General features: G+C 35.0%; 1 protein-coding gene across 1 annotated transcript; it reads right to left on the reverse strand.

The window, feature by feature from the left end:
- Positions 1 to 394: 394 nt before the first annotated feature.
- On the reverse strand, positions 395 to 19,754 carry LOC122597231 (nuclear pore complex protein NUP160-like). The gene is made up of 27 exons (XM_043769852.1): positions 19,519 to 19,754; positions 18,677 to 18,809; positions 18,305 to 18,569; positions 17,533 to 17,593; positions 16,873 to 17,027; positions 16,522 to 16,607; positions 14,894 to 14,998; positions 14,712 to 14,809; positions 13,820 to 13,937; positions 13,209 to 13,391; positions 12,543 to 12,735; positions 10,644 to 11,212; positions 10,330 to 10,489; positions 9,562 to 9,833; positions 8,967 to 9,151; positions 7,658 to 7,734; positions 7,234 to 7,580; positions 7,063 to 7,131; positions 6,331 to 6,649; positions 5,811 to 5,939; positions 4,940 to 5,048; positions 4,792 to 4,842; positions 3,552 to 3,690; positions 2,389 to 2,496; positions 1,709 to 1,846; positions 994 to 1,167; positions 395 to 642 (listed from the first exon to the last, which is right to left on the reverse strand). The coding sequence occupies exons 1-27, from the start codon at positions 19,707 to 19,709 to the stop codon at positions 580 to 582; spliced, it is 4,497 nt and encodes a 1,498-aa protein (XP_043625787.1). The 5' UTR covers positions 19,710 to 19,754; the 3' UTR covers positions 395 to 579.
- Positions 19,755 to 21,570: the final 1,816 nt, after the last annotated feature.

The following is a 21,570-nucleotide window of genomic DNA, read 5'->3' on the forward strand; positions in this document are numbered from 1 at the left end:
TTTGATAGCGTTGTAAATCAGAATATTGTTCAAACACACTGTGATATGATCTTAACACAATGTGTTTTCAAAAAATATATTAAAAACACATTATGTTAAATTCATATCACAGTATGTTTTGATAGTTTTCTAATTTTCATAAAAATTTTAGTTTTCAAATGATAAAACCCTTGTTTGATATGGACAATTAACTTTTATATACTCCAATTCAATCATCTTATTATAAGAAAAAGTCGAAGTAAAAGAGACTTATTCAGTTATTGTCCCCTGTTTGCAGTGAAAATCTTCTTATCTTCCATTTCTTCACAAAACCAGGGCAAAAGGCTAATTGCCCCTTTTGCTCTCTCCCTGATTATTATCAATGCCACAAAGTAAAAACACAACCAAAACCGTTCCTTACTTCAATTAGGGTAAAATTTCAATTCCCTCTTTCTTTTCTTACTCCAATCAGTGGTTTATGGTGGTCCTTTGACGTGGACGGTGGTGTGTCTGGTTCACATACATGGCGGCGGTGGTTCTATTTTCTTCCCGGTGTTGATGATGAAAAATGAATCCCACCCGCTTCTTTCATTCTTGCGGTTAATTCCCGGAATCGACTTCGCATTTTAATCGATGTTCTTCCCTGGATCGATTAACCTGTCTCTGATACCAATTGTTGGAATTAGACTTGCAATAAATCACAGGTATGTATATATAAAAACGCTATTCGATTGATACTTGGAATATGTTTATATAAACGTAAATTTCATGTGTATATAACCCTTTGTTTGTACAGACACACACACGCCCTAAAACTATACATACGACATACATATATAGTTTTCCAACCGGTATAACTACCAATATTGGTACCGATTCAAACTAACAGTCGTGTCCCTTAGGATATAACTGCCAACCTATTTACATTAATACATGCATACTTTCTAACTTGTCATAATTAACCCAAAGTTTAGGTTAAGAATCAACAGAGAAGCCAAGACCTGAGAATATTACCTGTTGGAAATGTTCGGACAGGGCCCTTTCTAGCAAGCTTCTTAGCTTTTCACATTGACCAACCATATGGCCCGAACCAATCAACTCACCAAGCTTACACCACAACCTTTCAATGGCTGTGTATGGAAACCAGACTGCAGATGTCTTTTTCCCACGAATAACATCAGCTGGTCTCTGCACATATTCAATGGATGTCATGAAATTGCAATCAGAAAATAAAAGTGACATCTGAAGTTTAGCTTCAAAGATTTTTAGACATTTTTAGTACATGCCAAAATGAATAGATTCATGCTGGGTTAAGGCAAAACACTAATATGGTTAAAGAAAACAATATTACTACTTCAATAGAAGTTAATGTAAATTAAATAATTAAAGAGGCTTGATCTGTTTGAGCTACTATCATTAGAGGGGACCCAATATTAATAAACCACCATAAGTTAGAAATCCATGCCAAATATGCAAGCAGTGATCCTCAAAATGCAAGTATCATCAGTATGTTTATATAGCATCACTAATAAGATTTATACAATATTATATATGGGACTAAGATTGTATTAGAGAAAAAAATATAAGTCACACACCAACTATTGATTAGTCTATAGGGCATTATAATTAGCACATATTCAGTGACCAACACTTAACCCTGCATATAAAATAACCATTTTTCTCTAATAATAAAAAACCAAAGTAAGGCAATACATAGAGTGAAACATACCACCAATGCAGCAGACTCAATATACCGAAGCAGCAAATTAGTTGCCTCTGCATATCGCCCATAATCAACATATAGTTGAAACAATAAAGCAGGGCTTGATTCAGAGCCAGCCATGCCCCAACATTCTTTCTGTGTGCTCTGTCATAAACAGTATAAGCAGGTTAAACATTATAATTTCCATTAATCCTCACATGTAAAGCGTGCAAGTGGCTAGGTTTAACGACCAATTTTAACATCGATAGGCTAATAGACCAAACCAGTAAAAAGATTCCAAATTAAAGGGCCATTCTTATAGCCATATTTTATTTATCTTATCGGATCAAATGTAAAATTCTAAACAAACCAAAAGGTCAATCACAATAACTTACTCTATTACACAATGTAGAAAAAACAGAGAAAAATGCTAAATGAATGCCACACACACTCACTTAATAACAGTAGAGGTGGTATTTTTAGGCTGACATTGTCTCTAATAACAAGTGAAACTCCAAGTACATATAAATTTAGCGTATAATATTATTAAGAAAATATCATGGCTTTTGTGATCATATTCCCCAAACTAGATGTGTACGAAAATCTTGAACTTTTTGGAAAATAAGTGTTCTGGTCAACCCAACCAACTACAAAAAGTTCTCGCTTTGACCCATTTTGCAATAAGATGCAGAATTTAGCTAATATACCTTGAACTTCTGGACAAGCCAAAGGGGAAGTTTAATCCGCCGATCAGCACAGAGAAGTGTTTCTGCAACAATCACTGGTAATCCAGGATGAAGACAATGGTATTTTTCCTGCATTAGGTCAAGTGTGCACTCATAAGATAATATGCTCTTTCAAAGTTTGCCTATTGGTGAACATGAGATAATTGAATCCACAGTTGAAAATACAATCCACGGGTATTAAGAGAAGGAGTTGAATAGGTTAACATGAATTGTTAGGCTACTCCATTTCATCATACTAAACATCGCCTATAGCTAAAATGTGAGTGTATGAAGATAATAAGGCAATCTAGGTGAACAGTGAAGTTAGTTGAACACAAAAGAATAATGTAGCACATAGAAATGTGTACAACTTCAGAAAATCAAGTCATAGCTTCACAAAAAAAAAATGGTAGACATGATAATGTCGATATCTACTTATATATCCCTATAATATGCTTGAAAGCAAGTAATCCGGTTACCAAACCATTATGTTAAGTTATGCTAACAAACGAGTTACAAGTTATTTGAACACATTGAATAACCAGGGTAATCCCTTTTACCCGTAGTAAAAAACACAGCGAATAGCCTACTCCCAAAAGAACGAAAAGGATAAAGTCGGTTGAGTTATGTCATGTATAGGTTGAGTCCTAATATCCCCCTGCTATACCACAGGACTCCCTCAATGATTTGAACTGCTACGCTTGTGACTTGTCAAAGCACACAATAAATGATGAAAATGAAGTAATTAGTATACAAGCCATGTTATTCACTGGTTATTTCATAATCATATATGAGCAAATAATTTTATCAAATAATCCATCCGGTCCTAATAAAGATATCCATGTTTCTATTTTGAGAAATCTCAATATAACTGTCCACTTTCTATTTAAACCAATCAAAGGAGATTTTGTTGGGTATATATAATATTCTATTCTATTGGGTAGACGGTGTCATGATACACATTTCTAGAATTGTGTGTAGTTTATACGTGGACATTTATTTTAGGACGGAGGGGATAACTTAAGAATGAGAACAATAAGATTAGTCAGAGACTTCTATTATGCAAAGGAGGACGTGATAATTTAAAAAACTTCCATCAAGCAATTTCAATATGGATATGTTTAGAAATAAAGTAAAATACGAACTGTGTATTGCTCAAGTGCATCCCACTTGTCATTCCCCTTGGAGTGATTAGCATGAGCTGCAGCGACAAGGTCAACGGAAACACAGGCACCCTCATCCTTTGATGATGCTAACAGCAGACGATGTTTTTTAGAACTTTCCCTGAAAAGAATAGAAGCATTTTTTAATTTCAGACCGCTATCAAGCTAATTAAGTAAAGTCAATAACTGGTATAAAGCCAAAAGTGGCTTTTTTAAGAAATATAAATAATTATTTACTTCAGGCTCAACAAATCTCAACTGCATCTGAAGACACGCGGTTGGATAAAACTAAAAGTGGCTTTTTAACAGTAGTCCGTACCACCAATTTTTAGCCGTACACCACCAAACATCCTTTAAGGTGTTCTACAGTACAACAACTTAAAGCATGTTTAGTGGTGTACAACTTAAAATTGGTGGTGTGCAGATCATATGAATCAAATTGAAAACATATCATGAGTCATACTGGCTGGAAGTCACCCGAAGTGTCTTTTTAATGCTTCAGGCCTCCTGAATCGTTCTCTATTTTTGTTAAACCCGATTGTATCGTAATAACAGAGCTTTAATGATCATATTAAATGCATTAGAATTTATAACCTTTAATTAGATAAAAAAAAAAATTGCAAATCATGCCAAACCATTCGGTTTCGAGCAGTACCAAAATCAAGGTTGGGAATTTGCGACTCTAAATCGGATCAGCGATGGGGGAAGTCAGGATTTTTGAAGCACTTAGATCGGATCGAGGAAAATATCAGATTGGATTTTTTCTATATATAAATAACAAATTAACAGCAAACTTAAACTTAATACTTCAAACTTCAAACTTAAACATAATACTTCAAAGTTCAACAATTAACAGCAACTTAAAAAATTAAGAACTTTATAAAAAGTTTATTTAAAAAATATAAAAAATAATAATAGAAGATTGACCAGAGCTGACCCGAGTCAGCGAGTCTTGACCAAGTAGGCCGAGTCTGACCAACTTGACCCAGGTTTGAGCTGTTAACGAATTTTTAGTCTGACCCAGCCCAACTCGACTCGTGAGACCGCCGATCCCTGATCAGATTCCGATTTCTCCGCCGATCCAGCCAACTTTTACAACCATAGTAAGAATATTATGTTTCATCTATAGCTCTTTTTGTCCATATTTGCCCTTCTTGCTGATAAGACAAAGGAAAGAAAAAGCAAACCCAAAATTATTTACACAACAAAAGAAGCGTAGTACCTGCTTGGACAGCATTTTAGTGTCATGGCTATAAATACTCTTTCCAGTTCCCTGAACACAAAATCATGATATCATTCCTAATAATGTAGCTACAAAAGCATCATAACCATTGATAAAATTCTCCAAGGGAGGCCAGCATGTAGTATACCTCTTCAACGCTGAACCCTTGTAGAATTTTAGAATTACAGTGAATACCATATCATATAGATTGGACTCAACTAGCAACTCAACCAAGTTTGGGTCGGGCTTCTCAATCCCTGAAAGAGTACACGAGTGGTATATGAATCACCCTGACATTATAATGCCTCTTCTCAACAATACATGAAAATAATCTTTTGCAGATAACAGTACTGCATATTTTCACCTCCTATGTTTAATCTTAAGTTAACAGTGACCAATATACATAGACCAGAGCTTTAATAACATCTAGAAGAGACAATTTAAACCTGTTAACTTATCACTGAGTCAATTTGAGTAATGTTTATCACTGAGTCAATTTAAACCTGTTTAAAACCTATTTACTCAAAAAGTTTCTATTTTAATCGTAATTACATGAAAACCGTAGAAATTTCTAAACAATTTAGCCACGAAAAAAAGATTATGTTCAAGCCAGCCCATAAAAAAGGTAACCACTAACAGATGTTACCCAACTTGACCATCCAACCCACTTTTCAAAGTATCCCACAATATCATATAACAGGTTAATGACTTACAAAAAGAGTAATCTAGATTAAAGATAATTTGAATGAAGCATATTCACCGAAGAATGTTGGAGTAAATTTAATATCTGCTTCATTTAACTCCTATATTTTTCAAGTTTTAAAAAGTTCTAATTAAATTTTTGAGTGGGCCAAAAAAAAGTAAAGTTCCTCAGATGGATTAGTATATTTATTGTAACTTCAGACTCATCCTAACGCAATACAATAGTATGTAGAACCTTCTAATCATGTAAAAAAAATCTCTTAACAAATATGAATTCTAAAGGACTGTAAAGTAGGGAAAGAACATTTTTTATATACCAGTAAATGTCCATTTAATATTTGCTAGCGAAAGACAATATTCTGCCGATGTTAACACAAACTCCTTTTCTAGTTTCTCAATATCCAAGCAGGAATCCAACTTCTCACTTGCGGGACAATCATTAGCTTCTGCAAAAGACAAATAACAAACATGTATATAATAATTTTTCAGATAGTGAACGTAGGCAGTATATGTGGCAAACTGGACCAGTGAAGTAGGCTGAAAAATGAGTCAGAACGTGCAACACTTAAATCCTGTACTTTTTGGCAAGGGTGGGTTGACCCGCAATACTTCCTGTTGAAATTGGCTCATTTGCTATATATGAGTATGCTATAGATTCGCCATTATCAAAAATTAGTTTACCAAGTTATTTTCACTAAAATGACATTCTGAGCACCTTCCAACCCATTTGACACATTTAAATATACCTGTTTCTCACGAGATATTCATAACCTACTCGCCACACGGATGAGTAAAGACTAGTAAACAGTAAACAATATGAGTCTTGCGAAATATTACCCTCTGGAATAGTGATTCTAGCCATTTTACTTGTATACAACTCTTTATGAATGGACTTTTCTTGAACCAAGAAGTTATTGATCCACGCACATGTTGGATGAACAAGATGCAATGCATTAATAGTTGCAGAGATGCAATTTAATCTTTCTTGCAGAGCCAGCGATCGGGCCTGGTTATTTTTCAAACCTGCTTCACTTTTCAGTTGTGATGAACTAAGGTACATATAACTTGCAGCCTTGCGCCAGTTGTGTTGATGCATTTCGAATGCATATAATAGTTTATAAGGGTTTGATTTCACCGAAACATCTGAATGCTTTGCCTACACAAAGTTATCAGAGCTGTCAAAAATCCATGGATGGGTCTGTAAAACAACAGCCAGAGTTGGCAATATGGGTTTGGTTAGGATTTTAGGTGACATGTCAAAATAGGCAAAGTTTTGGTTGGGTTGGTTTGACCAACACGTTCCCTCAAACATTTATTTTTTTATATACAAAAAGTGCGACCAGATATGGTTACAAAATCTATGTAACCAAAATATCAGCTTTCTTACAAGTGAATTAAGTTGTATTAACAAATAAATAACACACAACTGGCACCTTTGGACCAGTTTAATCGTGAAACCCATATGATCTGTTTACATTATATGTTAACTTTAAGCTTGGACTAGCCAGTTTTGCTTATTAAGGATAAAGCACAAACTTCTAAATTATTTTCTTATAAACTGCTACACACCTTCCGAATAAGCTCCTGTTCCACCTTCTCGGCTGAACCAATAAAAGGTAATTGGCCATCACAAAGAATCTACAAGAAAAACCCAAATTCCAGTATGTTTTAGCAAATTATGGTAAATCCATATGTGACTTGAGTTGATCAATTAAAAGTATAACTAGTGAACGAAGTAACCTTAAGGGAACCACGCTCAAAAAGCACACTGATAAAATGCCTCAAGCAACTGTATTTGCTTTCTTCATCTGGATTACTGATAATTGCACCATATGCATCATGGTAACAATTCAAATCCAATTTAAATTTATATACATTTGCCCAAATTCGTCCTTTGGCGGTAATTGGTGATTCATTGGGTAAATGTACCCCAGGAAAAGTGTCTTTAAGGCTGAATACTTCATCGACTTGTTCAAGAGTAGCAAATGCAAATTGGCAGGCACCTGCACTCATATTATATTGATCAAAAATCTGCATTGCCCATTGATAATAGTGAAATTTCCAAGCACCAGGGGAGACGTTATAAGCTGCAGAAAAGTGAACCATAAGAATAGTACTTCAATATAAAAACTTAATTATTTACAGCCAGCAAGATAGAACTTACAGAAACCAAGGTGTGGCGATCCAGATTCATATGGCAAATTCTGAAATGACTTTGAAGCCCCATGCAAAGATGCAACTCTAGAAACACATTTAGTATGCATTATGTCATTGTTGACAGATTGATATAATAATATAGTAAAACATATTCTCATATATACCTACTCCATAATTGGAAAAGGGGTGGGTTAGGCGTTTTGTGGAAGTTGTAACACGACAAAATGAGTAACTTTTCTGAACCGGTAAGGTTGGGTTGACCTGGAACAGTTTTCCAAATGACCAGGTATCATACTAACACCAGGATGTTCAATAATTAAATTTCATCAGTCTACCCTGTTAGTATAAAATTAACTGGCTCTGCAAGATAATGTTACAAATGGCTGAACTGTTTGAATGTCCCACATAATGTAAGTTATTGCAAACTGTGACATCATATCATACTAGAAATGTACCCACACAATGCGTGTCGTTGTATAGATTCAATGTACAGACAAAACCAAAGGTAGCAGCATCTGGTTCTGCTGACCACCAGTGGCCAGCGATGATGTAAAAGAAGTTTTTAACTAAAGGAAATAATAATATTTCTATATTGTTGACAAATTGGTTAGAAGTGAATTTATTGCATATTGATGGCTAATAACGACTTCAGATATTTTATTGCTCTTAAAGTTTTTAAATTTTAAGACACCTCAAATACTTGTTATGTTACTATAAATATAGATACAAATGCAGACTGAATAGCACCGTAATAATCCCATTTCATAATTGTATCTCATGGTTTTGAATGTCATTTGATCTATGTTATAATTCTGCTTTCTTCATAAAATCTATTTTTTTAAGAAATCACCAACATTGAAGAGGTCTTAAATCAAGTTAATGAGCATATGATAAAAAGCTGGAAGCACATCATAAGGATAAAAAAGTTCCAAGACTCGGGTAAATGGAGGTAGTTTTCCACGTTCAGGTCAAACAAGAAGGGCAAGTCTTTTTAACCCGGATGTAAGCGATCAAATTAGTGGTATCCACGTGACTGTTTTAAACCCTTTCCTAGTAACCCCCAAAATGTTAACAAAAAAAATGAACCTGAGACCTCTTGTGAGGAAATCAGGATGCCTGACGACAAGGCCACCTTAGAGGTAGTTTTTTCCAAAACTTGGTGAAGTTTAAATATTGAACATCCATGTGTTACTTTTTATATTTAAATCTATCTGGAAAATTGTTTCAATTAGCTTTAAGTACAACTTTGCTTAATAAGGCTGAACACGTTCCAGTTGTCCTAATTAAAAAGCTGGTGGACGTTGTGACATACATACCTGAAAAAGCAGGAAATAGCTTCATTATGTTTCTTCTCGGTGGAAGCGTGCAGTGGTTCACGGTGTGCTTGTGCAAGAAGACAACAACCAAGAAGGTGAAGGAGTGTGCACCAATCATTGTTCACACCCTGAATACTTGCAGTAGCTCTCTCAAGTAGATTTTGGTTTACCAGAGTAAGTAGATGCTGAAATCAAAAGATATAAAATTTCAGTAATCTTCTTGATATCATAAACTGGTGATCGATAATAAAAAGAAAAGAGGGGTGGCAAGACGTGTCATTTGGGTCACTAGATCATTATAGGTAATCTTAAGTGTAGGTTAAATTGGGTTGGTTTGAGACAACAAACTTTCTGTCCGGTAATTTTTTTAACTTTAGAACAGTTAGCATATAAAACACAACTATTAATAAAAGAAATCATTTAAAAAAAACAATATAAGAGCTTGTGAGCATTCGAACACATTTTAGGTGCCTCTCGATCCACTGACCAGTCATTTGACCGAGTGACATTATCAGCATGATCCACCGATTTTCACATAAATGAGTTGAGTTGATGTCTAACTGTATAAAGGAGTATCAGAGTCAGACTAATTAACCTCAACAGCATCAATCTGACCATGCTTAAGCAAGGTCAAAGCAAGCATACTTGAGCGAGCAGAGAAAGATGGCTCATCTTCACTCCTTCCCCAGACTATCCAACTTATGAACTTCTGTACAGGAGCAATGAAGGAGGCAGGATTTGGAAGATGTTTTAGATTAACACCCTGGTCTTCAAAAGAGCTTTGATGATCAAGCAACAGAATAAACGCCAAAGTAAAGTCACGTTTCCCAAACTTGTCCTTCCATGATATTCGTTGAGCGCTGCTATCTGGTTGTGCATGAATCAAAGATTTGTGAAGTTTTTATAAAACATAAGTAATGTGTAAACTATAAACGATATAAACTTACAAATATGGTCTATCGGGATAACTAAAAAACTAGCTAAACGTGTCGAAATGGTTGAAAAGTCGCCAAAAGTCTATTTTTACTGCGTACATCCACTTATGCAGTTTATTTTAAGATTTACTTATTTCTGTAAAAACAACTTTTTCAATGATAATAATTAACACATTAATCATTCCGTAAGATTTAACTGAATGAATGGAAAGTCTTTAGGGGCCAACTAGCGCCATTTAAGCCAGTTACTTAAAAATTACAAATGTAACCCGGGCCCTACTTCAATTGATATCAAATTACGAGCATAGCTACAATCAGAAATATGTAGGTTGCTATCAATAGCTAACAGTATAAAGTGATCGGCTGAAGAGTTCTAAACTTCTAATATGAAATAAGTGCCGTTCAAAAAAATAAATAAATAAGCCTACCAATTTGCAACAAAAAAGATCGAGAACTGAAATCTTCCAAGGTTGATACACAAGGTGTTGTCCCAAAAAAATGTATTAAATGCCACTTGGTAATGATTTCATGGATCAGTGGATATAACACAAGTTGTACCATGGAAATATCATCTGGTAACATATCTATCTGTTTAACCAAAAGAAAAGAAGAAATTAGCTTTTCCATCTTCCGTTTGCAATATTCATTGACTAACAAAGATATAGTTATACGGGTGTGCGCGTTCTGTGTGTTTGTCTATATACATACATATTTGTTCCAGATGAAAAAGCCAAATACTGACCTGGCCAGCCAGCTTTACCATATAGCTGAGCAACAATAGTATGTCCACTGCAGATTCAAATATTATGTTGGCAACCTGTGAAGTTATTTGAACGGTTATGCATGTCCTAAGATCAAAAACCGCATCAGAAGTCGATTTGTTTTCATCCTTTCGAGGAACTAAAACGTTCAAGTAGTCTAATATCACTTTGAAAACTTTGTCCCACGTTCCAGCTATTCGGTACAATCCCTTAAGCAATAATAAAATATCTATGGAGAATTTTCTGAGAATCTTGTGGTCACCAACTCTCTTCTTCCAAGCAGTATCAACACCTAGCTCTGATACATGAAGAGCAGTTATAGAAGAAGAATACCCGGATTCTAGAACCCTTAATAAACGTCCCACGACATCTTCAGGAGATACACATGGTTCACTAAAAAAAGATTCACGGAGTAAGGCAGAGACACCGTTCCCCAGATGATGACTTAGACGAGTGGCGCATTGAAGCACCTCAGAGAGTATTCTGATTTCAACATCGCCTGATAGATTCAACCTAGACCTTGGAATTTGTCCCAGTGCATCTTGCGACTCTATAAAAAACATCAAATACAATATGGCCTCAGGATATGAAGAGGATCATGTTGGTAGTAAGGCTTCCATGAGGATTGAATTTGTTCAATTTCATTTGAGATTATCCCCAGCCAGTTAAATGGGTTGCCTGGGTCAAATGGCTCAAAAGTCAACAAAATGTTCTCATGGGATCCTAAAATTGTTTTATTAATTAATGCCATTAAATTATTACTTCAACAATCTTATTGAAGCAAGGTTGGGAACTCATGACTCGAGATCGGCTCGGAAGATGGGGAAAAATAATATTTGAAATTATATGTAATCGAAATTTAAATATCTATGAACTTCAAGTATAGGGACTTTAAGTGTAATTATGAAAGAATGAAATAAGTAAAGGGTTGTTGGGCTACAACTGAAACTGGATGAAAACTGAACATGGTAGAGTATACATAAAGAATGATGAACCCCTAATTATACAGCACCCATAACCCTTTCATCTTCCTATTCTTTCCTTTCCTTCCTTTCATCTTCGAACACAGACCTTTACACAGGCACCACTGATACCATTATCGGTGACCACCATCACACGGCCACAACCGCCACCATATTCAAACACAGCCACCTTTACACAGCCACCACCGCCACCATCATCAATTTTCAGACCTATTTGGAAGCCGATCCGACCATGTTTGACTGTTGACCGCCATTAACCAAGTTTTAGTCCGAATCTGGCTGACTCAACTCATTTACCCAACGATCCCCAATCCAATTTCGGGGTACTCGGCCGAGTTTTACAGCCTTGTATTGAACACCTAATTATAAATGATAAACTACAAAAAAAAAAGCCTCGACAGGTCAGCTCATGAGCCCCGCCTGACCATACTGATAAGTTACCCATTTCAGCTCATTACCGGGTCCGCCGTTTTAGCCACAACTAATAGGATTTCGGATTCATTCTTTAAGAAACTGATGTTTGGGCTTGCCCTAGAACTCAGTCAAGCCTCAATCTTAATCAAGAATTCTACAAATTTTCAGTAGCCGTAAAGAATAGTTTGAAATTAAAGTGAAACAAAAAAAATCCTAGAATAAGTTGGGAACCGTTGCCGATAATACATTATATACATATACCAGTTATAAGTTTGAACAGAACTATAATGGGTGAAGCTGAACCAAGACCTCTATATCAGTTTGTACAAAAGCGAAAACCAAGAGGAAACAGAACAAGTTGTACACATTTGAATAACATATTTAATCTAGTAAAAGAAGAGCATAACAAATCAACCAGATAAAGAAGTCCATAAGTAAATGCTTCATATATGCCACGATCTTAGCTTAGTTATGTACACGTACCGACGATAAGAAGCTCTATATCCTCGAAATGCCGCAGTAGAGAAACAGAAGATTTTCTAACTAAACCAATAGCACCAGTAGCTGAATCAAGAAGTAACGCACAGGGTGCATTCTGATGACACCAATTGTCATAGTAGTGCGAACAGAAGTTTCTCCAGCAATCAAGAAGGGAAAGCAAACTCCTGGAGGAGCCCTACAAAAACACCATTCGTCATCAGTTCCACATTAACACCACCCAATGCAAAAAAGGGTAAACAAGATATCATATTCGGATAGAGATGATAGTTTCAGACGCTTACATATGAGTGGACCGGAAACCAGTTTCTATTACTATTATCTCTAACCACACAAACCAGTAATACGAAATCTTGGCTAAACAGGATACTGGTCAAATGAGTTGAGTTGGTCAAACAGATCAAAAGGTATGTGAATTATATTTTCCTATTTAATGGGTAAAACCTCCTTAGCCATCTTACACAAAAGAATAGAATATAGCTAAGATAACATACTTTTTCAAATCCTAATTGATGCCCCCAGCAAATTTTAACAAATACCGAACATTACCCATTTTCACCCGACCCACATGCCCAGGCCAACTTGCCACCTGTAATAAGCACCTAATCATTAATAACAATTTATTCCTAAAGTGACTATTAAAGTTCAAACCTCATGTTCAATGACAGAAATGATCTCTTTTTGCAAACCATCAACAGTTAAGGAATTGAACTCAGAATCCGTGAAGTGTATGTTATGATCTTGAAGCGTTGCTCGGATAACATAACTATGGTAAACACCGGGAGAAAATAACATACGTAAGAAGATGGACGATACACGAGACACAATTTGCTCCTGCAATTTTTTGGAACATATAAGTAACTATAAATGGCACAACCACATGTTACAGACAAGAAGAAAATATCAAGTTGACACTTTTTTAAAAATGTGGTGTCTGGCCTTGGCAGACCAATCCAGGAGGTCTGGGTCCACCACCGGTCCACCACACAATCCTGAACCTGGTAAAGCCTCCCAAAGGAAGACTGGGATTGCACGCGAGGGTTATCATTTTAGTTTTTCCGTTTCCTCTTTCACTAGACAAGGTTTGTACCATCTACGGTTCTACCTCTAATTCCCAATCATTAATGTCCAATAACCACTTTGACAATTTCTTATTATAACGGAAAAAATTATGAACATTATCAAGGTTATAGACAGAAGAATTCAGGAGAAACATAGAGTGGGAATAAAAAGTGTATGAAATAGTATAAAGTTCACAGTACCTTTGCAGATGGATATAATGCATAAGCAAGCAAAAGAAGATCATCTGCAGCATGCTCATCCTGAAATAGTTGATTAGCAACGACTGTATTCTGTAAAGAATAGACTTCCCTGGATACCCTAAAGATTATTTGCCAAATTAATCAATATAAGACAACAAAACCAAAACTTGTGGTAATATGTTTATATAAACAATTAATATTAGACAAGTGAGAGAAACTGCTAGCAGAAAAGTCAAGGAACTCAATTCCTAATTCATGAATATTAAGAGTAAAAGTAAAAAAAAAAAAAAAAAGAACATTAACCAGTACTTTATGCTAGAAGTCTTCTACATGTGTGGGAACAAAAGGTAGATAATAAACAATGAGCTAGACCTGGTAAGCATGTCAGGTGTGTAAGTCTGTTGGGGGGACAGGCTAAAGAGGGCTTAAGGACAAACTTGTAGATTTTTAGTGATGGTAAGAACACGGTCAAATTGAGGAGCAACCAAAGAACAGATTTTTGTGTATTCTCTTAATTCAAATAATAACAGAAACTATTTATTACAAAACAATCTAGATATCAGAATATATTACCAAGTTGAATACATTTCAAAATAACACACAATCTATTTGACTCTATCCTTTGGTAAATCTTTTAGGTTAACCTATTTGACTGCTTTTATTAATATCCATATCTACCGATCTATAGGTAAAAGGGCTGAAAAAGCAGCCACCAGATTGCGTCATCTGGTATCAGAACCTCTGTTTCTCTAGAGGAAACAAAGAGAGACAAAAATGTGTATTAAAAGAATAAGAAGAAACCACTTTCACAATTGCGCATTTTGCCAAACACGTAAAACATAAAGCAACTGATAACACGAATTGAACCAACGAAACTTATAACATCGTTTACCTGCTCTCACTTGAATCTGACAAGCTGTGCAGTGCCAACAATTCTGCATCTAGTACCCAGATTTTATTTGAAAAAAGCTTGACATCAATGAGCATACCCTAAAAAATGCCAATAGTAAAAGTTGACAAATTATATTATAGTTTCCACTTTTAAACAAGAAATATAGAATTAATCTGACTCACCTGAGGCATTGGTATGTTAATTGTTGAAGGCATAATAATAAAACTAGTCATCCCTCCCAGATTGAGTTGCAAATTGTATAACGAGATCCTCTCCCAACCAACAACCTAAAATATTAACAGGGATGTAGTTAAAGCAGGAAAATAAATTGTAAAAGCAGTCCCTAACATTATAGCAAAACCAACTTATGATTCATCATTGGACATAAACTAGCTAGAATAGGATAGAACCACAAACTGAAACAATGCAAGTTTTATGCACATCTTTAAACTTAGAAAAATGTGTGCTTTGTAGACATCGATTCATAAGTAAACTAATGAAAATCCTTTAACATAATTTTTAAATGGATTTTGGACAAACAAATGCCAGTTATAGTGATTCAGCACTATAAAAAGCGACCTTGTTTCTCTTTGAAGATTTAGCAATTACTCTCATAGAAAATATAACTTTGTTTACATGAAAACAGCAAGCTTAAGCTCCTTCATGTCATTCTACACATAAATTTAATTCTCAAGAATTACCAGTTTCACGAGTTTCTACTAGATTGCCAAATATATCTTCACTGCCTGGATGCTAGTCTAGTTCATTTTTTATATACTTTTTGTATGTATAGGTATTCCTGTCCAATAAAAACTAGCAAAGTACCCGTGCTAGATTAATTAAAAAAAAAATTACAGGTAATACTAACTGACGCAAGATAAATCAAAAATAAAAAAGAAGAATTTGAAACAAGACCATGTTAAACTTAGAATAATACTTGAACTGATCAGATATCTACTGATATTTGTATGATGTCACCACACAATAATCATTAAAAACAAGAGAGGAAAATCGGGAGAAAAAAATAATTAACTGGACGCCACATACCAACCAAGTCTCAAAGGTATAAAGGAAGTTCGATTGCCAAATGGCAAATGAATAAAGCAAGCAGATGGAGTCGTTCATCCAAAAATATAAACATATGAATGTTAAAATACTAGGGACACTTGAATTTACGTATTAAGTGGTTGATTTATATATATACTCCGTATATATATCGTGCAAGCATGAGAATTATGAATCTAAAAAATTTCTTGAGTATTTATTAGCATTAACTTTATATTCCCAAATGTAGGGAAGGTTCATCCATGTCGACTATACTGTCAGTTTGGAAACAGACAATTGAGCAACACTCTCAAAAAAATCAAAGCTCACCTCAATCTGTTTAACTTTGAATATATATGTTTGTAAGTATATCCTTAAATAGAAATCACAGCCACGTAGGTTGCATAACATCAAAGCCGACTTCAATTTGAGCCTTTGAGGCACATTATGTTTCAGATAAGTTGGACACTTGGACGATACTTTCTAACCAGACTAAAAATTAATAAGTAACTTAATATATTAATACAGATGATAGGTCATAGTGTTATACAGAAAAGGTTATACATTAGTATGGTGAGGCTGCTAATGTTCAGATGAAAAGCCCCCTGGATGGAGCAACATCTGAAATAGACATGCTCATTTTTGCAAAATATTGGAAGTATAGATATAAAATAAGTAATTGCAATCCTACATTGACAGTTAAACAGAAAGCTCTAAAATTGAATTAATGGCAATGCATTTCAAAGTTCGAAATTGCTGGAAGTACCGAATTTGAGTTATGCAGGACCGCCAAAGGTAGTATCCTTGTATCATCGGTAGATTCTCCTGCCCATAACCTCGTGAATGTAGCTCCTAAATTATTACTAACAGAAATTAATGGTGAAACCATAATATGTCATTGTTGCAAAGTCAAAAATAAAGACTTCAGAGCTAGGTCTTGGTGGGGGCCAAAAAAGATTAGGATATAGACATATATATGAAAATCTTGTATGTAAATGGTCCCTTTTTTAGCTAATGTAAATGGTCCTTTTTTAGCTACAGATTTATAAGTTGAAGCATTGCATTCAAAGACTAATGTACAAAATGTATGCGAAGGGTAAAGAGTCACAGGACTTGCCTTCGACTGCTGAAACATTCATGCTATAATTCAGAAGTCTGGTACAACTCACAAGGTCCCATACTCGTAATATTCCATCCAAATGAAGCACCAAAAGAGTTTTTCTCCCTTGAATCTCTAAGCATACCATATCCATCACTGGAGCAACGGTGCTACTGTATAAAAATTTATCATAGCTTAATAAAGTTTATGAAATATTTCCTATTTCAGGAATAAAAAAGAATCATAGATTACACGCACTAAGAATAAAGGCATGGCAACACCAAGTTTGTAGCTTGAATTTTGATTGTAACAAAAACATTCCAAATTCGACAGTAATGATTACCGAATGTGAAAGAAACAAAACCAGACAGAAGTTATAACACACATATGGTATAGCTTGATGTGGGTTATTAAGTTTTTTTCTGCTTCAATCAGGCATGAAAGGCAAGAGATGGTAGCTAGTTCCAGCCAGATGACATAAAGAATTTTATATCATATCAATATATGCTTTAAATTTAGATACGATATTAAAGCTTCTATATGAAGAAACAGCACACCTCCAAATGTCAGATGCATCCTGATGATTCCACTAAGTTATAAAGCATTTTTTAATAGTATAAAATTCAAACCAAACCCTATATTCAATTATAGATAATCCGACAGAAATTAAGTGATTACCCGGACATCAAACTCCCGGAGTGATCAGAACTTAAATCATCTCGAAGTTCATGTAGAGAACCTATGATTTTTAGGTTTAGTTAGAGCATCAGATCATCCTCTGGATTACAACAATCGCAGCTAATAAACAAGTCACGAGAAAGAGTAGAGGTGACAGCTTTGACCCAATTGATTACGAATGGGTCGATTTGGGTCATGACGTCATGTTTTACCTCTGACTACCAAAACAATACTTTAAATGTTTGGGTTTATTCCATTTGTATTGTTTTTCGAAATGAAATTGACCCATCACTAAATATCAGAACATTTTCAAACATAAAAAGAAAAAATGATTGCCCCAAAGATTATCTTTTAATCCGGAACTCGTTTTGACCCAATTACCCAACCCACCCATCTACTACCTCTATGTAATGGGATCTAGTTAAATGTACATGTACATTATCAGTCAACAAGCCTTCCAAGATAATTTAAGACTAATATTGGTTAACCTATATCAATTAATAACGAGCAAATGATTGTTTCTTTATGAAGTAGCTACCTTTGCTGCTTACATTCTTTCTCTTAAAATGATTGAAACAAAAGATAACAAACAAACATCCCATTTTCTCTACAATCTTGGAAAACGCACCACTTACAGACACCCCCCCCCCCACTCCTCCCTCACGAGACAGAGAAAGATTGACCCCCCCACCCCCCGAAAAAATAAAAATGATAATAATAATAATAATAATAATAATAATAATAATAATAATAATAATAACAAAATACATACTTGGAGCACTAGAGTCAAGCATGCTAAGTCGGAAACAAGCAACGGATCCATCACTACCCCCTATCACAAGACACCCTGCAGTAGCTGCTACAGCCGTAATGCCTCCATAATCACAATAACTCTGAATATTCAACTCAACAACATCAACCAGTGGGAAAACAGAACATGATCCATAGTTATCAATATCAGTCAGTCTAATAAGATATGCAACTCCGGAAACACTCAATGTGTAAAGCATGTATGGTTTCCCAGAAGTACTTGAGAGCTGCAAAAGAAAACATAATTAATAACTATTACTACTATTATGTTATTCTAATATAAGATGCAAAATATGAAGAAAAATTAAAAATAATAATAATAATAGTAATAGACCTTGTGTTTGCATATGAACGCAAATGGAGATAAAGGAGTAGGAAAATGGATCCGCAATCCAACCCTCGGAAATTCTGATAAGGTGCAGAATTCAACTATCTCAAGGACATTTGGACAAGTCTTGTTGATTCTCCTGGTTAATCGATAAACGTATATATTATAAAGTAAGAATTAAGACTTTTGTTTTTTGAATGGGAAAAGTAGAAACCAGTCCTTCTATTGTCTTCATTAACTAAGACATTTTCTGATTCTACAGTTTCTAATGAATAATAAAATACCTTTATATAAATACACACCAAACACACATATATATAAAATCAACCACTAGGCAATAGCCTAGCCGCCACTTTCCAGGAGAGGTCCTGGGAGTCTTGCCAAATGCAAACTTGAGAAGAGGACTATTAAGTGGTTGAGATTCACCTAGACACTAGTCTAGTAGTCTAGCTGGGGGATTAATGGGTACCAAATGGTACATGGGATCGGGGGTTCCCATCCAATTACCTTTTTTTTTTTAATATAAAATCTACTACCGCACAAATAGCATATGTTGCGGAACCGCATTGTACCTCCGACGCCACAAATACCGTCACAGAACCAAGAAACCACCTGATCACGGACATATTTATATATATGTATGTATTTATATATGTATGTATACGTAACAGATATATAGGAATATATGTGTGTGTATGTATATATATATGTATGTATATGTAATAGATATATGTGTGTGTCCGTGTGTATATCTGTATATGTATATACAGGAATACACGTGAAAGTGGAAGATAAATGAAAAGACAGATAGCTAATAAAAAGTAAAAAATGATGAAATGTTGTAATACCATATGAAATAATTTGGGGGGTCTCCTACATTGCAGCAAGAAGAGGCGTCTTTAGTAAGAGGAGGAGCAATGTGTAGCAGTTGTGGTGATGGTGATGTTGATGGTGAATGGGGAAGATATAGATTGAACCATTTAGTCGAATCGCTGCCGATTATTGGAACCTCGCGGCCTGCCAAGGGCAATCGCGACATTGATTATGGAATTGAATTGAGAGGTGAGAATTGAGAAATGTGGAAATTTGGAATGCAAAAGGAGTTTGGGATGGGACAAGGTTTTGATAGCGGGGGTATTATAATTTTATTTCTCATATTTTATTATTTGAGCTAGTTTCATAATTCCTCCTCGGTTTTCCAAAGAAATAGTGACGATGGTCTAGATCAAGGCTGTGAAACTCGGGATAGAGCGGATCGGCAAGGGGGGAGACAAGATTTTTTAAAAATTTGATCAGAATCAGATCAGTGAATAGTGATAATGTATAAAATAATGGTTACTCAACTTATATGCAAAAAAAAATTAAAAAATATATATACTTCACACTTAAACAAAACATGATTTTTCAAATTAAACATAATTATCTAGAAACAATAACATAATTATTAAAAGCTTTAAGAAGAAAGAAAAAAAGTTTGACTTTGGTTGACCCGATCTGATACAGCCGAATCTTGACCGATACACTCGATTTTTGACCGATAAAACCGAGTCTTGACCAATTTGACCCAAGTCTGAAACCCTGGCCGATTTTCAGACCGTGTATGACAAAATCATATCGTTAGTTGGTCGATACACGATCTGACTCAGCTGTATCAGGGTGTATCGGCCGAGTTTTACAACACTGGTCTATATATAATTCACGAAAACTCCAAACAAGTATGTGTACCCGTTTTGAAACTCCATGCGAATGCAAACATGTTCCAAATGTGCATAAAACGTTTAATTGAAGTTTCTACATCTACCGAAATGTTTCTTTGAAGTTTCAATATCGTTTTAATCCACATAAGGGTTTTAATGAGCTTATCTTATTCCAAACCTATTATCATCTGCGATTATATATATATATATATATATATATATATATATATATATATCCTAACCCAGTTCGGTCACCATTAAGTTCTATATTCCACAACCGATTCACAAACATTTGATCATCACTAACATATATTATACATATACAATTATACAATTTCTCAAATATCAATTTTCTTCTGTATACAAAGTTGATATGTTTTTATATTTATAATTTTTATTGTCATATCCTCGTCGTACCGTATCTTGGATTTTTTTTTTAGTTTTGCCGGTATCATTTTCATACCCCTTTGTCGTATCCGTTTGAGTGCTACATAAAATATGATGTTATCACACACCCAAATAGGGTGATAAACCCTTCACATACTAATCTTATAATATTTTCATTTCTAAAACCAAATACTTCTTCTTTACTTTCTAATTCTTAATTTATTTACGAATCTTCAAATCAGACACACCTTAAAAGGAATAACTCAAAAAAGATACATCTTATTTTTGCTTCCCTATCTTTTATTTTTACACAGCAATCACGCAATGCAATGGTGGTGGTTGTAATAGTGGTCTAGTGGTGTGAGTGGCAGGTAGTGATGGCGCGACTATTGGTGGCGGTGGTGTCGATTAATGTAGGTTGATATAGAGGAAACTGGCTCAAAGGGGTAGTTGAGATATTTAAAAAGATAATGGACTAATGGTGTAAATTGTTTCATTAAGGGTAGGGATGTGCACGGGTCTAGAACCGGCCCGAACCGGCTTGACCGGGGAACCGAAAGTGCAAGAAAAGTGGAACCGAGAACCGACCCGTTGAACCCACGGGCGGGTCGGTTCGGGTCCGGGTTTTAATGGGTCGGGCTCGGGTTTACAAGGATGACCCGAATTTTATACCCAAGAACAAAAAGGAGAAATCATTAAAAGAAAAGTAGATCTTAAAACCAACCTGCAAATCACAAACCCAGTATCTTATATCTAAATACCCACATAAATTAACTCACATAAACATGTTTATATATTCAAACCTGTGTACACCAT

The sequence above is a fragment of the Erigeron canadensis genome, chromosome 1 (assembly GCF_010389155.1).
Source record: "Erigeron canadensis isolate Cc75 chromosome 1, C_canadensis_v1, whole genome shotgun sequence".
Taxonomy (NCBI): domain Eukaryota; kingdom Viridiplantae; phylum Streptophyta; class Magnoliopsida; order Asterales; family Asteraceae; genus Erigeron; species Erigeron canadensis.